General features: G+C 36.7%; 1 protein-coding gene across 3 annotated transcripts in view; it reads left to right on the forward strand.

Annotated features, from left to right (window-relative positions):
- Positions 1-25,752, forward strand: part of MAP3K1 (mitogen-activated protein kinase kinase kinase 1) — a 62,058-nt gene that overhangs the window by 32,707 nt on the left and 3,599 nt on the right. For all 3 annotated transcript variants that reach the window (XM_064439406.1, XM_064439407.1, XM_064439405.1), the window contains exons 2-19: positions 4,036-4,186; positions 6,701-6,907; positions 8,651-8,851; positions 9,188-9,304; positions 9,861-10,009; positions 12,379-12,500; positions 13,233-13,314; positions 13,444-13,621; positions 14,393-14,683; positions 15,129-15,250; positions 17,319-17,410; positions 17,656-17,845; positions 18,164-19,442; positions 20,362-20,514; positions 21,848-22,010; positions 23,490-23,621; positions 24,623-24,765; positions 25,265-25,396. In XM_064439406.1, the coding sequence (XP_064295476.1) occupies positions 4,043-4,186; positions 6,701-6,907; positions 8,651-8,851; positions 9,188-9,304; positions 9,861-10,009; positions 12,379-12,500; positions 13,233-13,314; positions 13,444-13,621; positions 14,393-14,683; positions 15,129-15,250; positions 17,319-17,410; positions 17,656-17,845; positions 18,164-19,442; positions 20,362-20,514; positions 21,848-22,010; positions 23,490-23,621; positions 24,623-24,765; positions 25,265-25,396 (3,897 nt within the window). In that variant the 5' untranslated portion in view covers positions 4,036-4,042. The remainder of the gene's footprint in view (positions 1-4,035; positions 4,187-6,700; positions 6,908-8,650; positions 8,852-9,187; positions 9,305-9,860; positions 10,010-12,378; positions 12,501-13,232; positions 13,315-13,443; positions 13,622-14,392; positions 14,684-15,128; positions 15,251-17,318; positions 17,411-17,655; positions 17,846-18,163; positions 19,443-20,361; positions 20,515-21,847; positions 22,011-23,489; positions 23,622-24,622; positions 24,766-25,264; positions 25,397-25,752) is intronic.

Here is a 25,752-nt window from a genome sequence, read left to right on the forward strand (position 1 = left end):
CAAAATGAGCTCTGTACATCCCATCTAAGCTTGTCCTCAGTATTGATTGTCACTTATGTAGCATTTGCACTGAGCAGAACGTAAAACTTCTCCCATATTCATCATTCCTTCTTAGTCAGTGCTTTTCCATCAAACCCTGTGCTCCTTGCCTCACAACCTGTTGTTGTTAAATGCATTGATTGTTCTGATGGGGCTGCTGTATGACCGCTTCTGGTTGTGAATGTTTTCTGTAGTCACCCATGGTTTGACCGCTGGTGGTATGCAAGTTACCTTTGCTAACTTGCTTCAGACAAATGTGTTTTGTTTTTTTTTTTAAAATATACTCAGCTGCAAATAACTCTTTTCCTCCCTATGATTGGGTACTTGTGGATATAGGACAGAGCTTCCCTTTTCTTGGTGAATTGACTCATATTCCAGAACTTGCCTTTTTCCTGTTTTCCTGCTGCTAATAAAATCTGGTCCACAGTTGCTTTTGGATAAAGCCACTTGCCCAAATAAGATAGCAGAGAAGCCAAGATGTTTAACCCTTTCTAAACACCAAGAAGCACAAGAAAATGAATTGGAGCTATGATTCAGCTTTTGTATAGCATTATATGTCCTTTGAAAAAAAACCGAACAAAACCACAAACCAAAAACAAATAAACAAAAAAAAACTTGCTGAGAATTGGTAGCAAATTCACTGAGCCATTCAGAAGTAAATCTTGCTTGTGTACTTCACAATAGCTTGCTTAAATAACACCTGTATTGCATACCTTGTTTTAAAATATTGAATTTTTGATCCATAGAGAACAAGTCGTTAACCATCTAACTATTCAATTACTGTTTGCAAGTCTTCAGAATTAAGACACAGAAACAAAGGACAATGTTCTGCCTTTGCTGTTGCACAAGATATTGCAGTAGACTGTTTCCATGCAGTACATAATCTTATTGGATTATTTGCTTTATTAACTGTAAGAGTAAATACAAAGTGAGTAATGCAGTTATTGATGTGCAGACCACTGAGCTTATGCATTAAAAAATGGTAGTGATCACACTGTTGAGCTTGCTTAGTATTTAGAATTACAATTTAGGTAATTTATTTGGAATTTCTTAAGTAATAATACAGAAGCTGATGTCTGTTGGTTTAAAACTACTAATAAAAATAATTTTAAAGATCCTTAATGCTGCCTTTAGGTGGGGGCAAGGTTTAAAACTTAAAATTTATCTGGCAAAAAAAGCATTGTATCTTTTTTGCTTGATTAATGAAAAGCTGAACTATTAATGAGCAAAAGCCTTGCTTCCTGATAAAGCAGAGGGGTGGGCTATCGAAAAATGTCAGACTCCCTGGTCCAAGCTAGTGTGTTCTCTGAGATTTTTTTTTTTTTGGCCTGCTCCTTAGTTTTGCCACTGCTGTTCAAATAAAGCACCACCTGGCAGTCACTTAAGCATGTTGTTACCTTGACTCATAAATAGGTTTTGCTGTATGAAGTTCAGAATGATCTGTTCCCTGCAGGATCAAGCAGGGCACATGCTCTGGTGGAATATGCTCTGGATTTATTATTTTTGTTTTGTGCTGAGATACAGTAAGATGGAGGCTAGCCACCTAGCCATTGTCATGTAGGAGAACTTCAGCTTGCCTGGCATAGATGAGAGGGTTTATTTTAGATTAAAATAATAATAATAAACACACTGCAGGTTCAGAGCCACAGAATGAGAATGTCCTGCAGTATGCAGGAGCTTTATGCAGTCACATGAAGACAGTTTTTTTCACAGACCTAATAGTATAAGAACATATAATAAATACTTTAGCAAGCTTAAGCTTGAGTTAAAATATGGAGTTTTCTTAAGCACTTCAGAAAGTGTTCTTTAAAAATACACATAATACTTAAATTCTTGAAAAAGATAACCATGGTTTGCTAAGCAAAAGCTTTCAGGCTCAGTTGGTCTTTCCCACCTGCATGGAGGAAAAGCACAAGAGTTCTTTGTGCAGACGAGAGTAGATCGGTTTAGCTGTCACATGAGAGGAAGATAGTTGCTTCTGCTTTTTAGAGAACAAGCACAGATTATGAAGCCTCCACTGTTGTATTACATTGTTCATGAATTCAAGTCCAAAGGCCTTTAAAAGACTTTTTTTATATCAGTTGGGAAGTTAATCATGGTTATATGAACAAATGAAATATTGTGTCGTTCTTTCACTGCTGGGATAGTGTTTTCTGCCTTGCATGAATACTTTTATACAACTGAGATGGTTCATGCTATGGAATAATTAATATAAAAACTCGAATAACTATATTTTTAACTGGCACCTATATTATTTTGGAGCTATACTGTTCTTATGCAAGGATTTTTGTCTTTTAACTGATTTTTTTGACTGAGGAAAAAATGTAAAGTTGACCCTTTTTACACAAGTTTTTTTCCTGTTTTAAACTTTTAGGGACTTTCTTCATTTGGACTCTACCTGCTGCTATAATATCTTCATTTTCCATTAATTATCAATAGTTATTTTTGTCTCTGTTTCTAGAAAGCCATAGTATGGAATTCAGTGCTGGGACAACAATGATTTTTGTCATTTGCATTAGTTTTGACATTAAGCAATCATTAATGCTTAATCTCTGAAAAATCATTCTTAGGTGGATTGTGTTTATAAATATTTTTAAGTCATTAATCACTAGACACAGTTCTGGGTGTCTAAAATTGCTTACTAACAGCAGGTTTAGATGTTGCTTGAAAGAAAATATATTTTGTTTACAGTTTCCATCTGCTAGTTACTTTTCAGCACTGAACAGGAAGAGTTATTTCCTGCCTCAGTATTCTTTATTTCCTTTGTCTCTACAATGAGAGAAAAAAAAAAAATAACAGGAGCACTCCTGATGCGTGAAAACTTCTCATTTTTCTAAGTAGGGATTTCCGATAAATGAAGCTTAGTAATGTGTTATTAATGAAGACAAGAATTGTAATTTTAACATCATCTTATTGCAATGAATGTTACAGGGAATATGTTGTAGGTCATCATTCAGTACATAAATGTAGTTTTAACTGCATAGCTAAATGTTTTAGAAGCTGAAGACCACATGCTTGAAAGCAGTAGTTGTAACTAAATTTATATAGCCTTATCTTCCACTGTAAGATGTGATTTATTTTTTTTTTAAATAAAATTTCATTCTGATACTTGGCTTAATCAAGCTTGCTTATTTTTAAAGATGGCTAACTTCAAGAAGATGGGTGGGGATCATTTGCTGCTGGTTAAGAATGTGGTTTTCTTGGTGATTTAGCAGATAGCTCAACAGAACCAGGAAATCTTCCAGACTGTTCTTATTTGTTTTTTAGTGTCAGACAGTATTTTTTGCTTTTTTGTTGCTGCCAGCAATCACAGGCAACTACTTTGCTGTAGGTCAAAGTAGTACAAGCCCAGATGGATTACACTTTCATTTTACAGATACAAACTTGCTGTGAATTTTGCTATAATTATAGCTGACTTGTAGAGCTTGTGAGTCATCAGTCACTCAGAAAGCAATACGCAAGGCCACTAGCCTTAGTTTCAAGACTTCTGTGTCTAGTTTAAACATACTTACTGTGTATGCTCTCTTTTTTGAGGAAGAGTTACAAATAGGAAAATGCACTACATTGTAGGATGCGCGAGCATTAAACTATGTAAGATGGAAAATTTTCACCATTAATTTATCTTAATTTTGTAAATTGTTTGAAAATAAAGATTGCAAGCTTTGAATTGCCAAGGAATGCATGAACCATCACACTTGTGAAACCTTTTGGTGAATGACATGAAATATAGGGTAACTTTTGTATTGGTTTAATATTTGCCAAGACCTTCCTTTTTACTGGGTGTCCAATGTTACAAGCAGTACACACACTGTAAAAAAACAACGCTGCAAACAGCAGACTAGCAAATTAGTCGTAGCTTTTAAAAGGCTTGCTGTGTTAGCAGCTGCGTACTAAGGAGAGGGAGAATAGGATGGCACAAAGTTTAAGAATTCTGTGGTATTATACTTTAAGTAAAATTAATTGTGTTTATGACTATATCTTTTTTCTTTGCTGTAGTCGTGACATGGAGAATAAAGAAACCCTCAGGGGGTTGCAGAAGATGGATGACCGCCCAGAAGAGCGCATGATCAGGGAGAAACTCAAGGCAACATGTATGCCAGCCTGGAAGCACGAATGGCTGGAAAGAAGAAGCCGGAGGGGCCCTGTGGTAAGTGGCACTGATAGAAGGGCGATACCTGTAACAGCTATTACAAAGAAAAATCCCTTAAATTTCTTTCTATTAGAAACCTCTTTTTCTTAACAATTTGCATACTGCTAATTATTGTCCTCCTGTTCATTTTTTATGAGCCATTTAACAAGAAACTGTGGCTGACTTTTAGAAATATACACATTTATTAAGCTTTAACGAAAAAGGCATATAGCTGTGCTGCTTTGTGTAGCATAAAATAATACTGTGACAACATTGCCCTCTAATGTCAACAACAAAAGCAGCTCCTGTTCATTAGGTAATAACATAAGTTTGTGTGCAAAACTGTACTATAGTGCTTTGTACTCCCATGCTTCTTAGGTGTTTTGTGATTTAAGTTCTCCTTAGTTGAAAATGTTAGTTTTCTACGTGTTGTAATGGAAGCGTATGGAATTTTTGCTGGATGAAAAAAAACCTGCAATCTTATTAGCCCCAGAAGAAACCAAAGATGAGTATCTCCTTTGCACAAGTCTTAACTCTGCTAACCTTTGGATGCCAGAGTATTCTGTTAGCCTTTTGCGTAATTCTTTAGTATAAACGGCCTGGAAGCAGTTTTAGGAAGTTGTGAGCAGATCAAACCTGAAATTTATTGAGCATAGTTACAATTCTATTCAGTATAATGCTGGTGTTTAATAGCCATTAGTTACCTGTAAGTGTAGTTGCATTGGTCAGTGTGACTCCGATGTACCACTTCATGGGAGTGCTAATTTAAAGCTAAGATCATTTGATGCAGTAAACAAGTGTTTGGGAGCAGCTTTTCTAGAACAGATGAGAGTTCTGCTCGTCACTTTCTGTCATGAGAAAAAAATGTTGAAAATACTTAAAAGTACACCAAGAAAGCAATACCTCACTGGGTCAAATAACACAAAACAGTTCTCAATTTGAAAATTTTTTAATAGGTCTTGGCTCCTGCATAGCTTGAAATTGCTTCCTTGTTCAGTCCACTTACCTTGAGGTTTCTGGGTTTTTTAATACAACTTTCAATACTCCAGATTCTCAATTACTACCATTTTATATTTTAAATGTTTTCAAGCACTAGCAGCTGGTAATTGTAATTGTCCATAGGCATATGAATTTGCATTCTAACCTCCCAGGAAAGAAAAAGCATTACAGTAACAGGTAGGAGATTTAAAAAAGGCTGCACTGCTTTTTATACTTCTCCTTTATCTGATAGTTCACTTTCATAATCAGATAGCAGTATATTTAAAAACAGTAGCAACAAAGGTTTCTGGAAAGTTCACATTTGCAATACATTAAATATGATGACTTCTTAAAGGAAAATAAGCAGTGCTTGGATCAAGTCTGTAAATGCAATTTTTTCTTCTTTTAGGCAGTGCCTAACTGCTAGACCACAACCTCCTCATTGTCCTCTTCTCCCTGTAGTCAGCTGAAACTGAAATGCATTTCTGGATAGTGGAATAACTTCAGTTGGATGAGTCAAATGCTTCAATTTAAAAACAGCATTTGATCTTGTGGGCGCAGTCCTGTTCATCAGGTAGAAAGGCACTGAGTCTCTTCCTCCCTGGACCCGAAGCAGGGAAAGCCTGTTCCATTTTTTGCCTAAATCAGAGACACCTCTGGAACTTTCTAGGAGAGTTCTGCTCTGTTAATTTGTTACTTGGAGTGTCTTTACAGCTTTGAGTCAAGCTTCTAAGGCAGGGAGAAATGTAGGACTAAAACTGAATCTGACTGCTGTGACTGCTTTTAATGTGATTCCCTGGGGCCCTACTCTTCTCATGCATTATGTGGGTCTGAGAGGCAGGCAGCTGAAAGTTTTCTTGAAATATTCCATACCTCAGTGTAAAAACTTAGTGTTCATGCAACAAGGCACTGTATTAGAAGTGTATTTACTCACTGTACTTGAGCACATGTGCCTCCTCATGTAGAGCAGCACTGTATTAGCTCAGATACCAGTTGTGGTGTAGCTGTTCTTACATGGCAGGCGGAAAACGCAGGTGTGGTTCTTGCAGGGTGCAGCACACCTTAATTCTGCTGCATTGCCTCCAGGTTTAAAGTAATTTTTACTTTGCAACAAGTGGTGTGCTGTAGAAATAGCAACCTTAGTGTTTCTCAACTGATACTTGTATGTAACAGATGGATCCAATGTTGTAGCTCTTAATAAGCAGACCATGCCTGTAGAAGAAGATTCTTTCGGCTCCTACTGTTCAAATGGGGGAACTGTTGTCCTTTGAGATATTATGAATTACAATTACAGAAGTAATTTGAGAATTAAATAAGCTGCTGCCACAACTAACATGAGTGGCACAAATGGACAGATGCTTTTGTGTTGCATATAGATTAACAAAAGACCCCCTATTAGATGTTAATATTAGAACCTAGGGAATATGCAAACTTCAGGTGTCTGGATAATGGCTTAATTACATAATGCTAGCAAAAAAAGTTTTGATGAATTCGTTTTGCTTTGGTGTAAAATGATCAATTTGTAATTCTAACACATGGTTTAATTTCTTCAAGGTGGTGAAGCCTATCCCTGGAAAAGGAGACGGACTGGAAATTAACAAACTCTCTCTAGAACCTCAAGCTGAAGGACAAAGCACTGTTTCTTCACCTGCGCAGAAAGGAAGACGTAGTCCTTCTCCTAGTAGCTCCTCATCATCATCTTCTAGGACGGTTAAATCTGAATCACCTGGTGTTAGAAGGAAAAGGGTATCTCCAGTGCCTGTAAGTTGCAAGCTGTGATGTAATTTTTAATTTGGCTATATTCTTGAATCTTTTGCTTGGAGGCAATTAATCTTCCCTCTGTAGGACAATATGCTGATACAAAAGGATTATGACAGGGTATCATTTTAGAGAGAAACACAGACTGCATCTCATTATGTTTCTTATATGTGGAATTGTATTCTCTACTCTTAGGTGCATGTTTTCTTTTTAATTCTGTTCCGCTTTCGATTTTTATTTCTAGGAAATAAATGAAGAAATATAAATACTCAGTCATGAACACGTGTATGTTCTCTTAGCACCTCTTTGTGCAAATCAAGCTAGTAGTTTGGGTTTTTTTCTTGTAGTTTTGCATGTCAGTTGTCCAGGCAGGTATATTTTGGCGGGGATAGGATTGTTGACTGGGTTAAGATTCCTACAGAAAAGTGTTACTGTCTGCTATTTGTGATCCTCTGTTTCAGAAATTATCTTTATGTCCAGCTTAGGGAAGATTTAGTTATGTGCATAGTTAGAAGATTAAAATCTCTACCATTTACATTTGAGAAGATCTGGAATAGAACATTTTGAGCAATAGTAACTAGCTTCATTAAAGTTCAGAGTTTAATGTTTTGAGCAATTGTATCTAACAGGCTTGCTTATTATAAAAATGCTCATCCACATTTAAGCTTCAGTTTTCTACAACTGTAAGAACAAGTAAGAGTAAGAATAAATTTTAATTGCTTTTATGGTCCCATTGCTCTAAACAAAATTTCCAAAATCAATTAAAATCTGTACTGCCATTCCTCTGAACTAGGGATGAATATCACAGGTTACAGCACTGCAGCACAGCTCCTTTCCTCTTGACAGGAGAAATTGGAAGGTTAAACCACCAAACAAAAAAAACCCCGAAAACAAACAACTCCAAACCACAACAACCCACAAAACTATCCTATTTAGCCTTTGATCCTTTTCTATTTGATTGTTTTTATTTGTTTTATATCAACCTTTCACTCGAAACCTTAGAAGTTCAGGCTATCTTTTGCTTAACTGATGGACAGTGAGTCAATTATAACCTGCATCATAACATAAAATTCAAAGTGGATATAAATCAAAGCAGAAGATTTGAAATTGGACAGAGCCATTAATGAATCTCATAATGTTGGAAATGTGATGCATTTAAGTGAAGAAAATCTTAATAAAAGGTTTGGGCCATTGAATTTTTGATTGTGGGGAAACAAAACAAAACCCATCCTGAGCTGAAAGTTGCTTTACCTGTGCAAAGGAGAAGAAGCTGTATCCTTTCTCCTTCTTTGGAATTTTTAAACTTTTGTTCTTCATTGATTGTATGTTCCCCTTTGTAAACTGTAGTCATAGGACTTCTTAATTTATTAAATATATTAGCGTTACAATCTTACAGAATTCCTATATTGAGCCACAAGTCTATGATTATCTTCTGATTGAATTATTCAGTAGTAATATGGTAAGGCAATCAATGAAGACTTGAAAATAGATGCAATTTAAGAGATCCTTTTCTATTGTAATGTCAGGCAAAATTTCAGTTTTTCTTCTGCCCTTGAGTTCTAGGCATGGAAGAAAGTAATCCTTTTAAAATCATATACCCTCAGCAGGTCATAGTGTTTTCAGGTTTTGAGGACTCTTATTTTGTGTCCCTGGGTGGGGGGGGAGGGTCCTGGCAGGGCAGAAAACCAACACTTAATTAATTGTGCTGTTGTCTGGAAATGCTTATGGATGGAACCACTTATGCAGTTTCAGAGTGGACGAATAACACCACCTCGACGAGCGCCATCTCCAGATGGCTTCTCTCCATACAGCCCTGAGGAAACAAATCGTCGCGTCAACAAAGTTATGCGAGCCAGGCTGTACTTGCTGCAGCAGATAGGACCCAACTCTTTCTTAATTGGAGGAGACAGCCCTGACAATAAATACAGAGTGTTTATTGGGCCTCAGGTAGAGAACATTTTTGTGTTGTCTGTAGCTTTTATTGATTTGTAGTTAACCTTGGAGAACTGTTCAAAACCAAATTACATCGAGTTAGTCGCCAACTCATCATAACGGTTCTATAAAGTGGCATTTGAAAGTTGTAATCTGTGCTAATGGAATATAATCAGCTTTTTTATCAAATATGTAGCAAGTGTATTAGTTTTGTCTGAAGTTTTGCTTTAGAAAAAAAAAGATTCTAGTTTGGAAGTAATTGTGATATGTTCTGTGATGCACTTAAATGTGGAAATATTATCTATGTAGTTACCAATTCAGTAGAGCCTTAGTATATACTGCTCTTTGCAGACTTGTAGCTGTGGCCGTGGGACATTTTGTATTCATCTGCTGTTTGTTATGCTGCGGGTGTTCCAGCTTGAACCGTCAGACCCAATGCTATGGAGAAAGACATTGAAGAACTTTGAGGTAATCAATTTCTAATAGATACAATGGAAGATCTATAATACTCTCCAGGCAAAAGTCTTTAGGACATTATCTTAAAAATGCTGGAAGCTATTGCTTTGAAAAGCAACAAGAATATATGTTTTTAATTATCTTTAATTCAGTCTCAAGAGCTCTGTAAGTAGAAAAAAAAAAAAGCTACAAATAAAAGCCATAAGTAAAACAATAGTAGAGACCTGTAGTTTAGTCAGCAACACAAATCTTGGATTTTCTACTCAAATTTGTGTATATCTCACTGATTAGCTGGAAGGTAAACAGAACAAGAGTTTTCAGAAGTAATTGTGTGTATACTTAAAACTGTTGTTTATTTTTAATAAGCAAATAAGGTTTTGTTGTGAAGTGTCTCTTGTGATCTGTTTATTAGTAAGACTTCTGAAATTCCTGCTGCTACTGCTAATGCATTTTTGTGAAGGTGAATAGGTGAATTTTTTTAGCAGTAGTTAAGCTTCAGTAATATTACTTTTAATTACAAGCTATTCATAGCATAAATACGACTGTTGCTATCTTTTTCTGATGTTAGGTTGAGAGTTTGTTCCAGAAATATCACAGTAGGCGTAGCTCAAGGATCAAAGCTCCATCTCGTAACACCATCCAGAAGTTTGTCTCACGCATGTCAAATTCTCATACATTGTCATCATCTAGTACTTCTACATCTAGTTCAGAAAACAGGTTAGTATTTTTCTAAAGGAATTAAAAGCTTTTATTCTGTAGTTTTCTTCTAATTTTGGAGGTTTAGAATCCACCTACATTCTTTTTGTTCAAAGCTGCTTTTGTTTCAAGCCACATTAAGTCTTATGTATTTGCAAACGATTGAGTCAAGCATATGTTAGTCACCTTGGTACCAAGTGGGTGTATTTGCTTTATAACTTTATAACTTCTGTTTGAAAAATGTTGAATAGCGTTGTCAAAAGAGTTTATTTTGACCCCTTATGAATTCAGGAAACAAGATTTTGAAATGGAAGTGCAAGACTAAAGCATATATTGACTATGGAAACATATTTGTGTGTATTTATTCAAATACAGCACTTGTGCAAGTGTTGACAAATGAAGAAACATGATTTTTCTTTTTCTCTTGTCCTGCTTTGGAGAAATGCTAGTGCCTATGACAATATACTGAAAAATTTTTGTGTAAACATATGTATGAAGTTATATGTATAAAACCATAAGTAAACATATAAACACTTCATATAAAATGGGTGATTAAAGGGAGCTATTAAATTGTTATGATTTCTATTGTTAATACAATGTTAAAAGATGACTTCTCAATTTTAAGTTTGATTCTTTGATTCCCTCCCTCCCCCAGCTTCTACTACTTGAGTGCTTTTGCATGTTCTTTTCCTTGATTTTGAAAAGATATGGATTTTTTAAACAAGTGATTTGGCATGCATTAGTAGACGAACTAGGCATCTTCTAGAGAGGTCAAAGCACAGAAGGCTCCAAAACTGAGGTTATCTTTTGTGTAATGTGAAACCTAACTTAAAGGGTACCTTGGTACATTACTTTGTGATAATAAACATTGAGTTAGATTAATATATTCAGACAGGCATGTAATTCTGATGTACAGATTGTGACCTTAATTGCCCGTCATCTTTTACTTACTTTTCCAAATCACCAAGTAGTGTCACTGTAAACAAATTGCATAAACAAAGCAGTTACATAAATAACCTACTCTGGAACTACTTATCTGGCAGTCCAGTTCCTTAAATGTAGATAGCATGTCTAGGAAATTTTTATTTTCATAGAATTAGGTTCACTGGATTTTGAACTTCACTGCATTAGTTCTCATTTTTTACAGGATGAGAGATTTTTCAGTTGTTTGCCAGTATACCTGATAATTAGTTCCTAGCATTACTTGTTCAATGAGACAAGTCACTGTTCTGTGGAAGTCTAATCTTGCATGATATAAGTATTGGAGCACAGTGAGCATCAGAATAATTTGAGAGAAGTTTACTCAGTTCTGATAATTACTGTGACTTGCAATTATGTTTGGTTTACTAATGATTCTTCAAAAATAAGTTTTCAATTAAAACTTGTGTTTCTATACATGCTGTGGAAATGAATTTTTCACTGTAAGCTTATTCTTGTGGATTTTTCAAGGAAAATACTGTCAACTATTTGCAAGAAAACATAAGTAAATATATACCTATAGAAATCATGTAAAAATTAATTTTATTTTAAAAATATATTGTTGTTGAACAAGTACAGGGTTCCTGAAGTCTTGTAGACTCACACCAACTATAACTTATATTTTTGCCATGAGTAGTAAGAGTTTTGCACATTTAAACAATATTACAGAAGATTAAAATCTATGTTTTTCACTAAACTTGTGTAAGTTCAGAATAATTTTTCTGGTGAAATTTCTAGTTATATCCATTTCAAAATTCAGAGCGGGGTAAATAAAATGGAAGCAACATGTAAAACAAGGAAAATGGGTTGGTTTTTTTTAAACCTACATGTCACATGTAGGTATGTTAGTGTTCATGTGAATCTGTTGCATCTGTTTCTGTTTGTGGCAGGAAATTTTGAGTGGCTGTTATCTTCTGTTAATTTTGAGTTTTACGTATGTTCGTCAAATATTAATTACTGTTTCCTGTAATGGGTTAAAGACTACCTTGTGACTCAGTACTCTAATGGGAGTGTGATGGGAAAAAAAAATGTGGGTACCTTTCAAAATGTCTTAGTTTTTCAAAACCAAATGATAAGTTAAAAAAGCAAAGGTTGGTTTGCTTAAAGAAGCCTTAGGAAAAAAAATCTAAGTGCCCAAGACTGGGCTTTTCAATCTCTAATTGGTGTCTGACCTAGTTTGGAAAGATGTCATGTGTTTTGTGACTTTCCCCTTCATTTCAACGGTGTTGTCTGTACTCAGTGCTTCTAAAACTTTGGTTACTTAGACCAAGGTTTAGGAGAGTGACTCATTAATAGCCGATAGATACTCAGAAGTGACTGTTCCGAACAGGAAGTTAATCTTTTTTCACTGTTAAAGCCTGTTCTGAATTCTAATGTGCCACTTTTACAATCACAAATATCTGTTTTTACAGTATGAAGGATGAAGAAGAACAGATGTGCCCCATTTGTTTGTTAGGCATGCTGGATGAAGAAAGCCTAACTGTGTGTGAGGATGGCTGCAGGAACAAATTACACCACCACTGCATGTCAATATGTATGTTGTCATCTTTGTCATGTTAAGTTCTGGTGACTCTAAATATTCTAACGTATTATAACAGTGTGGTTTTGTTGGTTTTTTTGTTTAAAAGTAAAAAAACAGAAACCTGCTCTTAAGTTATGGCTGGTAGCTCTTTGTGGGAGTTTGGTATCATTCAGGTACTATTGATAAGCTTTATTTTATCAGTTTTTCACAAACCAATTTTGTATCTGATGCTTAGAGAAAGAAGTTAACTGCAGGGCTAGAGTTTTGAGCCTCTCTTACCTGAATGACAAGATTATCTCCAATTAGGGCAAGGTTGGGAACAGACTTGTAGCCCCCTGTGACTTATCATTAGCATGCATGAAAGCATCTGTTGTCAGCTAGGATTATGAATTATGGAGTATGCTTACATACTACATTAAATAAAGTATGTAAATAGTTTGCTTTAACAAAATTCTATCTCACATGTATTAATACTTTTGAAAAAGTATTACGTATGTTTGTGGTACAAAAGGAACTGTATTTCAGTTCTTAACTTTTAATATTAATCATAGTGCTAAACAAGCATTTCTGCATGCAAAAAAATGTTTAAATGCCCATATTTATCAAGCTGTTGCAAATCACTGAGTTCAGAAGCATTTATCCTGAAACTAACATTGTTGAGTAAAACTTAAAAATAATAATGCCACCTTCTGGTTTTGTACACTGTAAAACTGAAGTACATATTATCCCCTTGCTGTGTTCCAGGGGCCGAAGAATGCAGAAGAAACAGAGAGCCACTTATCTGTCCTCTTTGTAGATCTAAATGGAGATCTCATGATTTCTATAGGTGAGGATTCAGTCTGAGTATAACAAACTCTGTTTCTGGATCTTTAGCTGATGTTCCTAAATATGCTGAAATATTTACTTCAGTAAATGTTTCATTTTTTAATCCACATTATTTGTTGTTAATCCGTAGTCATGAATTGCCAAGCCCTGTAGAATCTTCTGTACTCCGTGTGGTTCAGCAACAAACTCAGCAGCAACCTACAGCTGGATCACAGAGAAGAACCCAAGATAGCAATTTTAACCTGACTCATTATGGGGTCCAGCAGATCCCTTCTGCTTATAAAGATTTAGCTGAGCCATGGATTCAGGTAATTTTACTTTGAAAAAGAAGCTTCAAATGTAAAAACTAATTTTTGAATCATTAGACTAGATTTGTCAGATCAACAGTTCAAAACTTTTTTCTGAATCCCATCAACTTTATGGTTGATTATTATTGGAAAGAATTACATTTAACTTGCATCAGAAGAGAAGGTTTTCCAGTTTTGTTTTAACTAAGGTTTCAGTTTTGGACTTCATCTCAGGCCTCCTATTAAAGGTCCGTGTAATAAAATGTAGTGTTCTTAACTCTAGTGTTGGTTGTGCGAGTGTCACATAAATACAAAGTTGGCACTTTTTTTTAGCCAAGTTGTGTGGCAGGAGCTGAATAACCTCAATAAGACTCTACCAGTGGGTTCAACTGAGCAGGGGTCACACACTTTTAAGTGGGAGAACTTGCTTATATTTCTGCTGCAATTTTTGTCTGGTATAGACCCTGGTTTCAGGGTTCTTTATATCAATGTCTAGAAACAAACTCCATACTGAATAATTAAAATTCAAAGTGAATAAAGCCATCTATACAGTCATCCTCCCACTTACAGAGTTTTTGGAGAACTGATGATTTATCGTTTATCATGTTTCATTTCTATCACAGATCCCTATTTTAAGATGCTGCACTTTCTGACACTTTTGCTGTCAGACTTCTTAAGGTGATATTTCACCAGAAATGTTTCGTTGGTTTTTTTTTTTGATTGCTCTTCTTAGGTACTTAAGTTGCAGTATTATTCAGTTTGACTCCTGTGACATTGCTTTTTCTGTGGCAGGTGTTTGGAATGGAGTTAGTCGGCTGTTTGTTTTCTCGAAACTGGAATATACGAGAGATGGCACTTAGACGTCTTTCCCATGATGTTAGTGGTGCTCTATTACTGGCTAATGGTGAAAGCACTGGAAATTCTGGAAGTAGCAACGGAAACAACACAGGTGCTGGAGCTCTGGGAGCAGCTAGTGGGTCTTCTCAGACCACTGTCTCAGGAGATGTGGTGGTGGAATCCTGCTGCAGTGTGCTGTCCATGGTCTGTGCTGACCCTGTCTACAAAGTGTATGTTGCTGCTTTAGTAAGTAGCTTTTTACTCATTTGATTCTAGCAGTTTCAAAGCTACTTTATTTTTGAAGGGGTGGGAAGGGGAGGAGATACATGAATTCAGCAATCCTAGTAATTGTTGTTGAGCTCCACTGATGACTTGAATTCTAACCATCATCTGAAAGCGACATGAACAAAATCCTCAGCAAGAGTGAAATAGCGTGACTCCACTGGCCAAATATAAGGAAGTGCTTGCTACAGTGCAAAGTATTAACAATACTTGTATGACTAGGTTCTTTCCAACCTCGAAGAATACCTTACTAATTCTAACAGTGAATATGTAGTAAGCTACTTATCCTTTGAACATTTCACTGATACTTTGAATGCAATTTATATAAAACTATTTACAACACTTGAAAAAAAAATTTAATTGTGTAGCTAATTTGATTTCATATGTATTGCTTTTTTCTTTCTCTTAGAAAACTTTAAGAGCCATGCTGGTATATACTCCCTGTCATACTTTGGCAGAGAGGACTAAACTACAGCGACTTCTCAAGCCAGTTGTAGAGACAATATTAGTTAAATGTGCAGATGCCAACAGGTATGGTGTCTTGAAAACTTCAAATTCATATTGGATTGTTACTGAAATGTCTTGAAGCTTCATTTGTTACTACATATGTGACACTAGGAGACCATTTACAGTTGGTGGTGAAATAAAATGTGTAGATCATAGGTATAAATATATCATGTTTCTGTTACAGTCTGGTTGCCCCCAACAGAATTCTGGCTTGAAAGATGTAGTTTCTCAAGGCACCTGACGATACTCTTTCAACATTCACAGATCTTAATCACAGAATCACAGGTTAGAAGGGACCTCGGGGATCATCTAGTCCAACCTTTCTAGGAAGAGCACATTCCATCACAGAATGGCAAGGGTTGGAAGGGACCTCTGGAGATCATCTTGTCCAGCCACCCTGCTTGAGCAGGGACACCCAGAGCAGGGGGCACAGGAACGCATCTGGGCGGGTTTTGAATGTTTCCAGTGAAGGAGGCTCCACAACTGCCCTGGGCAGCCTGTTCCACTACTCTGTCACCCTCACAGCAAAGAAGTTTTTTTCTCATATTTAAGTGGAGTTCCCTTTGTTTCAACTTGTGCCCATTGCACCTTGTCCTGTCATTGGGCACTATAGAGTCTAGTTCCATCATTCTGACACCCATCCTTTAGATATTTACAGGTATTTACTAAATCCCACCTCAGTCTTCTCTTCTCCAGGCTGAACAAACCCAAGTCTCTCAGCCTTTCCTCATAAGGCAGATGCTCCAGTCCCCTGATCGTCTTGGCAGCTCTCCGCTGGACTTGCTCAAGCAGTTCCACGTCCTTCTTAAACTGGGGAGCCCACAACTGGACACAGCACTCCAAATGTGGTCTCACTAGGGTAGAGCAGAGAGGGAGGATAACCTCCCTCGACCTGCTGGCCACCTTCCTTTTAATGCAGCCCAGGATACTGTCGTCCTGCTAGGCCACAAGGACACAGTGCTGGCTCATGGTCAGCTTGCTGTCCACCAGCACTCCCAGGTCCTTCTCAACAGAGCTGCTTTCCAGCAGGTCAACTCCCAGTCTGTACTGGTACATGGGGTTGTTCTCCCCAGGTGCAGGACCTTGCACTTGCTTTTTTTGACTTTCATGAGGTTCCCCTCGGCCCAGGTCTCCAGCCTGTCCAGGTCTCGCTGGATGGCAGCACATCCTTCTGGTGTATCAGCCACTGCTCACAGCTTGGCATCACCAGCGAACTTGCTGAGGTTACACTCTATCCTATCGTCCAGGTCATTGATGAATATGTTGAAAGGACTGGACCCTTTTTCTAGGCCTTCTTCCCCCCTTAAAATAAGGAAGAAGTTAAGTGCAGTCATCAACCATCCCCTCCATCTCAGCTGATACTGCTTTGGTCTAATTCTCATGACTCACCTTTAATCAGTCAGCAAGTACCCTTTAGCAAGTACCAATCATGTATGTTTCCTGTTTCAGTAAAAGCTGTTGTACATCTGTGCCATGAAGTGTTAACATAACACTTCTACTTTTTATTTCATGGTCTAGTGCTAGAAGATGGCTATTCTGCATGAATGCCATTGGCATTTCTGGCTTGAGTAGGCCTTGTCTTCCTGTCCCAAGCTACCCTGTCTGTTCTGCCAGACCAACCATTTCTTCACCTGTACTGTAAACTAGATGCAGAAATCCACCAGCTTGATTTTTGTCTCTTTAGGTTTAGTTCCTAAGCAGCATTTCTTCTGAAACTGCAACTAGAAAAGCCCTGACAATAGTCTAGCAATAGAACATCTAAAGGTAAAGGAATAAGTGAAATATAACTGTTCCTTGTGTTGCTGGATTCCTGGATTTGGCCTGTTTTTGCAAGAATATGAGGTCCTATTTGGGTTTGTGTTTATTTATTAGTGATACACATTATATTTCTGGGAAGTGTTCTTGTAAAAAATGTTGCAACTATTGGCAGCTTACAGATAGAGGTTTGTAGAAATGTATTGGAATAAAGTGATGTGAAATAATTTTCCATGCACAATTCCAAGCTAATGATTATTGAAATATAATTATTAGAATGTTTTCCCTTGAAAGCCATCTGTTAAGAGAGTTATTTTTTGGTTTTAATTTCTTACAGTCGAACAAGTCAACTTTCAGTCTCAACGCTATTGGAGATGTGTAAAGGCCAAGCGGGCGAGCTGGCAGTTGGGAGAGAAATACTTAAATCTGGTATTAATAGCTCTTCATATATAATTGAATTATAATTACAAGAAATATACTGAAATGTTTTAAATTTAATACAGGATTTGTTCCAATATCAGCTTGACAAAGAGAACAGTATTTCTCTCAGCAGTTTGGGAGGGGGGTAATTTGTGCAAACCGTGTATTTGTGTATGACACAGTTGTGATCTTTATTTAGATCAGAATTTAGACTGTGAACATAACTAATCCTTACTTTATCAACTTTTTTGTAGGGTCCATTGGTATTGGTGGTGTTGATTATGTCTTAAATTGTATTCTCGGAACCCAAACAGAATCTAGCAACTGGCAAGCGCTACTGGGGCGACTTTGTCTAATAGACAGGCTTCTGTTGGAATTTCCTGGTGAATTTTATCCCCACATTGTCTGTGGAGATGTTTTACATGCTGATACCATAGTAGACAGGTACTTTCTTACACTATGTGACTATTACTCTTTGTGGTTGAATGTGGTGTTGGCGATTTCTTAAAAAAAAAATAATTGTTCTAATTCCTGTAAATAAGTAGTATATATTTATATGCAAAAGTGCACTTAGTATATGGAGTAAATAGTTGCCTTTTTTTAAAACTTCTGAGCTGTGAATCAATTTTGAAGCACTAGTGCAGCAGTAAGTCTCCTTTCTACTGCACAACTGACAGCTAAACACATTATCTGGAAATGGCTTTCTTGGCAGTAGTTAACTAGAGCATACCAGTCTATAAAATATCTCTTTTCTTTTTTTAGGTATAAGAAACTTCTCTCCCTCTTAACTTTCGCCTTGCAGTCAATTGACAATTCTCACTCAATGGTTGGTAAACTGTCACGGAGAGTATTTTTGAGTGCAGCAAGAATGGTGGCAAGAGTGCCCCATGTTTTTGTAAAGCTGTTAGAAATGTTGAGTGTGACAAGCTCAACTCACTATGCTAGGATGCGTCGACGTCTCATGGCAATAGCAGATGAAATGGAAATTGCAGAAGCCATCCAGCTAGGCATGGAAGAAATGCAGTCTGGGGAATGTCAGCATGAAGACTTTTTGCAGCTACCTGTACCAGATAACTCTCCAGAAGCTACAGAAAGTAATACTCCCAACAATACTGTCCAGTTGTCGGGGAAAAGTGGGAAAGGTTTAAGTGATAAAAAACTGATTGCCAGTCCAGAGGACATTTCTGAGACGCTGGCTGGCCTTGCTGTGGGACTTCCTGTTTCATCAGTAACCACTGAGCAACCAAAGCCAGCCATTCAAACAAAAGGAAAACCCCACAGCCAGTGTTTGAACTCTTCTCCCTCATCCAGCCATTCCCAGTCACTATTCCCAACACTTCTCTCTCCTTCAAACCCATCTGTACCAGCTGGCACTGTAACAGATGTCTCGAAGCTCAGACCTCAGGGATTCGTTCCCTGCAAAGTCCCCTCACCTTCTCCTCATACACAGCGGAAGCTTTCTCTCCAGTTTCAGAGAAACCGTTCTGAAAATAAAGAATCAGAGAAACTTTCCCCAGTTTTTACTCAAGCCAGGCCATTGCCATCCAGTCACATACACAGGCCAAAGCCATCACGGCCCATGCCAGGTGATGTGAACAAGCAGGGAGAAACCTTAAAAAACAGTATGACACTTGACCTGAATGACATTTCACAGTGTGATGGCAATAGTAGTAGTAGTAGCAGTGCAGTTATACCAAGTGAAGAGACAGTGTTTACACCAGTAGATGAAAAATGTCAATTGGATGTTAATGCAGAGCTTAATTCAAGTATTGAGGACCTACTTGAGGCCTCCATGCCAACGAGTGATGGCACAGTTACATTCAAGTCTGAAGTTGCGGTTCTTTCTCCTGAGCGGGCAGAAAATGATGATACTTACAAAGACGACGTAAACCATAATCAAAAATGCAAGGAAAAGATGGAAGCTGAAGAGGAGGAGGCTTTAGCTATTGCTATGGCAATGTCAGCATCTCAAGATGCCCTGCCAATAATTCCCCAACTACAAGTCGAAAATGGTGAAGATATCATAATCATTCAGCAGGATGTAAGTATACATATTGGAATTTAGCATAAGCCTCAGTTGAGGTTCACTGAGTTTATAAAATAGTGCTGTTACATTTCCAAAGTTACGTAAAACACAAATGGACTCAATACCCTCTCCTAGGCGTTGGAGTATAAACAGTGTGCCAGTTGAGGGCGCTAACAGAATCTTTCCATGGTTATTGAGTTTAGAGAAATTATTTGGAAGAGAAACATCATGTGATGTACCAATCTTTAAAACAGCAAAGAAGGAAGTGTAAAAGTGGGGTAACCAAGACATGAGGATGAAGTTTTTAAGCAGGAGTAGAACTGTACTGAGTCTTAATGATGATCTACTTCAAAGGCAATTGTACAAAACCAAACTAGTTTCTGAAAGAAAAGGCAGAGTCGGAAGAGATCTTGTCAGCACATATTGAGAGGTATGTTAGATACTTTAGAAGTCAGAAAAAAGATATTTGTTTGCAAATAGACAACAGCACAAGAAATAAGAGTAGAGAAAGGAGTATTTTATTTGTGATCCTTTGCATGAGGTAACAACATGTGAAGCATGAACTGGGACAAATAAATAAAATAGAAAGCAATGTGATTTTGGTTGTTTACTGTAGCTGCTAACTAAAACCGTAACTAGATGTGAGATGAGGAATAGAAAAAATGCCTTGCTCGTATTTGTGTCCTTAAATCTTGCCTTTCACCTTCAGGTAGTAACATAGAGGAGACTCTCTGTTCCTACATACAGTAGGAATATGTGGTTTACAGAATACACTGGTGTTCTGGCCTTAGCTGAAACGTGTATAACATGCAGTACAAAGAAACGTAAAGGAGGGGAGATGCATATAAGCTTGGATATTTCTTAACCTTCCAGAATGTCTACATCTTGGATGCATGCTAGTAAACATAGAACTGATTTGGAATTTAATTTGCAGACCCCTGAAACCCTGCCTGGACATACCAAAGCAAAACACCATTACAGAGAAGATGCAGAATGGCTCAAAGGTCAGCAAATTGGTCTTGGAGCTTTCTCTTCCTGTTACCAAGCTCAGGATGTAGGAACGGGGACATTAATGGCTGTAAAACAGGTAGATACTCAAAATACTTCACTTTCTTGAATATATTGTGTTTATTCTTCAATATTTCTTTGGAAAATTAAATGTAAAAGCTCTCTGCTCTCACAGACTTCTTGTGCTTCCTTGCTTCCTCTGCTCCCTGTCATGTGTTCTCATGTAATACATAATAAGTCTTTATGTGCATGGTATTAATATGTTCGGGATTTTGTCCCTTCTCCTTAAAATGAAAAAAACCTGTACTTCTTTATATGCCCATTTTCTTTCACAGTTCTTCAAATGTATTTTTACTTTTACCAAGTTCATAAATCAGTGACAGAGTTAGGAATGGAGCCCAGATCTCTTGATTCCGAATTAATGCCCTGTTTGCATGGTAGCTATTAAAAGTAGTTTCCCCTTGCTTGTCAAGTTGTTTTTATTTTCTTAAAACTGTTTAGAGCAGAGGAAATGTAGTTTAATGCTTGTTTCGTCTGATCTAACAGCCAGCTTTGAGGCAAGTATTTTTAATATTTAAATTAATAGACACAGAAGTGTGATTGAGAAAAGAGGCCCAAATGTACATGCTTCACTCAAGATTTTTTTGAAGGTTCTAGGTGTGAGTAAATCTTCCACACTTAAGGTGCCATGGGTCTGAATCAGTGATACCAGCATAGAGGAAATCTTAGTCTTAACATGTTCTTATTTATTCTAGAATGACCTTAACATTTAATCAGGGAAAGAGTATCTGTCATGAGCTATTCCTCCTCTGAAACTCTTCCTTTTGAACGAGTAGGACTGTCTATGTAGTCCTTGAGGCTCCTCCTGGAGAGACGATGATGATTCTGATGCCCAGGGGAAATTCTCTGCAGCATACCATCATTTCAGATTCAGTGTGGATTGGAGCTGGGGTTGCCTCCAGTTCTATTACCGGACTTCTGATCTGTTTTCCCACTAATTTCTGGGATAAGAGGTTTAGTTAAGAAACAGATAGTAAGGCTAAACTGGTAAAAATCTTACAAATAACAATACTGTCAGAATCTGATTTCAGGTCGGTCTTCCTTTTCTTCAATGTCTGGAAAAAAAAATTCTTTTCCTAATTTAAGTAGAGGAGAGTGAAAAGAGAAGTGTCCCCATTCCATACTTGGAGAGATTTTTGTTCTTATTTCCCCAGAAGATCAGTCTTTAATTTTCTATGACTGGAGCATATGGAGATACGTTCTCAGCTGAAGGGGCTTGAGATAAAAGAATACTTGCTATTGCCAGATGGTGAAAAGGGACAGAACAATCCGGTTTTGTTACTGTACTGAAGGGGGGGCTTACAGGACTGGGAATTCTGTAAGGCAAGTCTGAATACCATATTTCAAAACAGGTGACATATGTCAGGAACACATCATCTGAGCAAGAAGAGGTAGTTGAAGCACTAAGAGAAGAAATACGGATGATGAGTCATCTGAACCATCCTAACATTATTCGAATGTTGGGTGCTACATGTGAGAAGAGCAACTATAACCTCTTTATTGAATGGATGGCAGGTAAACAACTACAATACCAAAGAAAAGTAAAATATCAGTTGAATCTTGAACTATGTAGTTCAATACTATATTTTGCATTTCAGTCTGCAAATTTCTATACTGTTGGTAACCAGTATAAAGGTCCACTTAACAGAACAGTTTAAGTGGTCTTAACAATATTCTTACTGGTGTATCCTTTTTTTTTCATTTGGGATTTTCCATACCTAATCTGTCATACAATTAAAGTGGATGGAAGCCCTGAACAAAAATTCTACTACTTTTTCCTCAATTTCCAAATCTAAATAAGGAGTTAGAAACTTTGAGAGCAGGCACTTCAGCTGGAAATACATCAAACTTGCATTTTCAGTGTACCTATGTAACTTTAAGTTATTATTAAAAGTTTGGAATACCTGTCAATTGTTTTTGTCCCAAGCATTTTCATAAAAATTGTGTGAGGTGATGTGAAAGGCATTTAAGAACTTAAAGTAAATTTCTAATAAAAGGTAGCAAGCAGGATGTTTTGGGAAAAACATGTTCAAATCTTAAATATATTATGTGGTAATTTAGTAACAAATAGTGAAGTCTTCTCATTATTTTATAGAGTGGGGACAAGAAAGTCTATTCTTGTTTTTTTTTAAGAAGGGTCTTTATTAATTTTATGAATGGGATTATACATTGTCGACCTTCAGTTACCAACACTAGATCTGGTATTTTATACATCCTTATTTCTTATAAAAGAAAGCATTGCACCTTAACTTATGTTCTCTGGCAGAAACCACTTAGCAATACCAGAGTGCTAACAAGGAAAGCCCAAGTATGTGTTATTACAAGCAGTAGCGCAGAAAATACTTTCTCAAAACTAAGGGTGTTTAACTTTCTTTTAAGTATAGATTTTCTGAAATAGTATTATTTAGGTAATGTCAGGAATTGTCTTTACCTCATTCAAGCCTAAGTTATGTTAGAATACTTTGAGAGGCACAATAGAAATCCAAAATCTTGAGGATCTGTAAGTCAGTTTTGGAAAACAGAGGAAGATACTGCTTTTCCTTGCTTGTCTACTTGCTTCTATTATTGGTACTTGGATGGTAACGGACCTAAACTGAGATCCTCAGAAGGAATGCCTACTGGAAGTGGTGCATCTCTATTGCAGCAAAGAAAGTTAAGTGTTCTGCTGCTTAAGTGTTAATGCAAAATCTGGATAAATATGTGTAGTTTTATTAGCAACAGTACTTTGTACACCATGGGATTTGCATATTCTTTTAAGGAAGTATAAAGTTATTAGGAAGCATGAAGACTTATGTCTTTAATATGCACAGTTCCACATAGAAAGTAATTAAGTAACTAAGTATATTACTTTTTGCCTATGAAACATTTTATTGTTTTTGGAGGAGAAAAAGTTCTAGTTAAGATACCAATAATACAAAATTCTAATTTTAGGAGGTAGTGCTGCATCCTGGTAATGCAAAATATGAGTGTTGATAAATTTTTTTTATCTTCTAGGGGGTTCAGTTGCTCATTTGTTAAGTAAATATGGAGCCTTCAAAGAATCGGTTATTATTAATTATACGGAGCAACTGTTACGTGGCCTTTCTTACCTCCATGAGAATCAGATTATCCATAGAGATGTTAAAGGTGAGAATTACTTAGAATGTCTTTTAAAAAGGAATATTCAGAAAGCAACATCTCTTTTGGCTTGAGACCTATTGCTTCTCTCAGATACCATCTTAAGAGTGTTATTTCTGTTGGGTTTGTCTGATCATTCATTCTTAAGACCTTTTAATTACTGAAATTACTCTAGAATTTTCATCACATGCTTGGGATTATTTGCCGCCCATGCTGACAGTTAAGAAAAATTGGTTTTCTCAGTTTGTTCAAATAAAATATGAAGTTGCCGTATAGATTTAAAGATTGCTAGTTAAATTAATGTAAATGTTTACACTGAAATGATAGTAAAAATCTGTAAACAAGCCAAGATAAAGAGGTCAGGTTTCTAATATATAGGAATATTGTGATGAGTTTTCTTCCTTCATCCTAATTCCTCATAAATACAGTTGTACTGTGTTTGAGCAAAATGTGGACTTCAGTAAGACTGATATTTCCTAATAAACTTTTCCTTTTAATGTCACTGTAGCTGTCCATGAACTGGAGAGATATCCAGATAAGTAGCAACATAGCAATGGCAAATATTTGTCTTTAATATTTCTTCTTAAAATAGGAAAACTTTCAGTTGCTCTGTAATTCTCTTCAAGACAACTCAAAGTTGCTTAAGGATGAAGTAAGTTTAAATTTCACAGGGAGCTGCAGGCAATGAAAACCTCCAGGGTTTTAGGTCACAATTTTCTTTTATTATGCCATCTCTAGGCAGTGTTCCAGAATCCTGTGTTTGCCCTACTTCGAAAGCTTGACTGCTTCTCTAAATCTCTTGGGCAGCCCCAGGCTGTGTGCAGTGTTATTCAGGCATAACAGAAAAGTGACATTATTAAACTTGGCCCTTGATTTTTAGATTTTCTTGATATTGGGGTTGGGGAATGTCAAACTGTTAAGTCTTGAAATAGAGGGAGGAAGAGCGTCTGTTCATCCTTTTGCCTTTAATAGAAAGCCAACCAGTAGTATTTTTATTATGCTGTTGACAGGTGCCAATTTGCTAATTGACAGCACAGGTCATAGATTAAGAATTGCTGATTTTGGAGCTGCAGCCAGGTTGGCATCAAAAGGAACTGGTGCTGGGGAATTTCAGGGACAGTTGTTGGGAACTATTGCATTTATGGCACCGGAGGTAAGAAACCAGTTTTCGAAGTTGCTTCAAAAAGTTTTCTTGAATTCTTCAAGCTAATTCATACAGCCAAATAACAGAAAATGACTGTAAATGCTTCAAATATGTTTTAAATATACTTGTTCTAAAGAACAGGAGTGATTCCAACATGGCGATAATGACATTTCGTTCTTGTTCTAGAAGTTGTCTTAAGTAGTTTGTTACAAAATATATCTATCATAAATATTGTTCCTGAAGCCCAAATGACCATTTGGTCAAAAGCTAACTATTGCAAAGTACTTTGCTTTGCCCCTTGATTAGGCATTTTATTTACTAGCTCTCTACAGCTGTATAAATCTTATGGCATTTACATCACTGATCACACTCTCAACCTGAAAAATTAATCAGAATCCACTTGGTTGAATGTTTTGGGGTTTTTTTGGTTGTTGTTTTCTTTAATCTAAATTGCTTAGAGTTAAGAGACTTTGAAGCAGATAATCTGAGCTTTGGTCTGTCTGTCCAGGTCCTGAGAGGTCAGCAGTATGGTAGGAGCTGTGATGTGTGGAGCGTTGGCTGTGTTGTTATAGAAATGGCTTGTGCTAAACCTCCCTGGAATGCAGAGAAACACTCCAATCATCTTGCTCTGATATTTAAGGTGAGGTATTTGGTTGCTACCAATATCCTACAAAAGACATTGCTGTGTATTATATTAGTCAACGTGAATTTTAGAAAAGTATACAAATAATAAATTTTGTTGCAATAGCTCTTTTTAGTATTGGAGCTGTTAGACCAAAATCAATACTGATACCAACATAATCATACTTGCTTGTTCATAAAAAAAAAAAGCTATCAGCACAATAATATGCAGAAAAAGCTCTCTTCTAAGATATGAATACATAGTGTAACAGGCTAAAAAAAAATTTGAGAATAGAGTTGATCTTGACTCTAGGCAGAAAATTGGGATTTGAACTCTCTCATACAATCCTGTAAAATGTGGGAGCAAAAACTACC

Source organism: Phalacrocorax carbo, chromosome Z (assembly GCF_963921805.1).
Source record: "Phalacrocorax carbo chromosome Z, bPhaCar2.1, whole genome shotgun sequence".
NCBI lineage: Eukaryota > Metazoa > Chordata > Aves > Suliformes > Phalacrocoracidae > Phalacrocorax > Phalacrocorax carbo.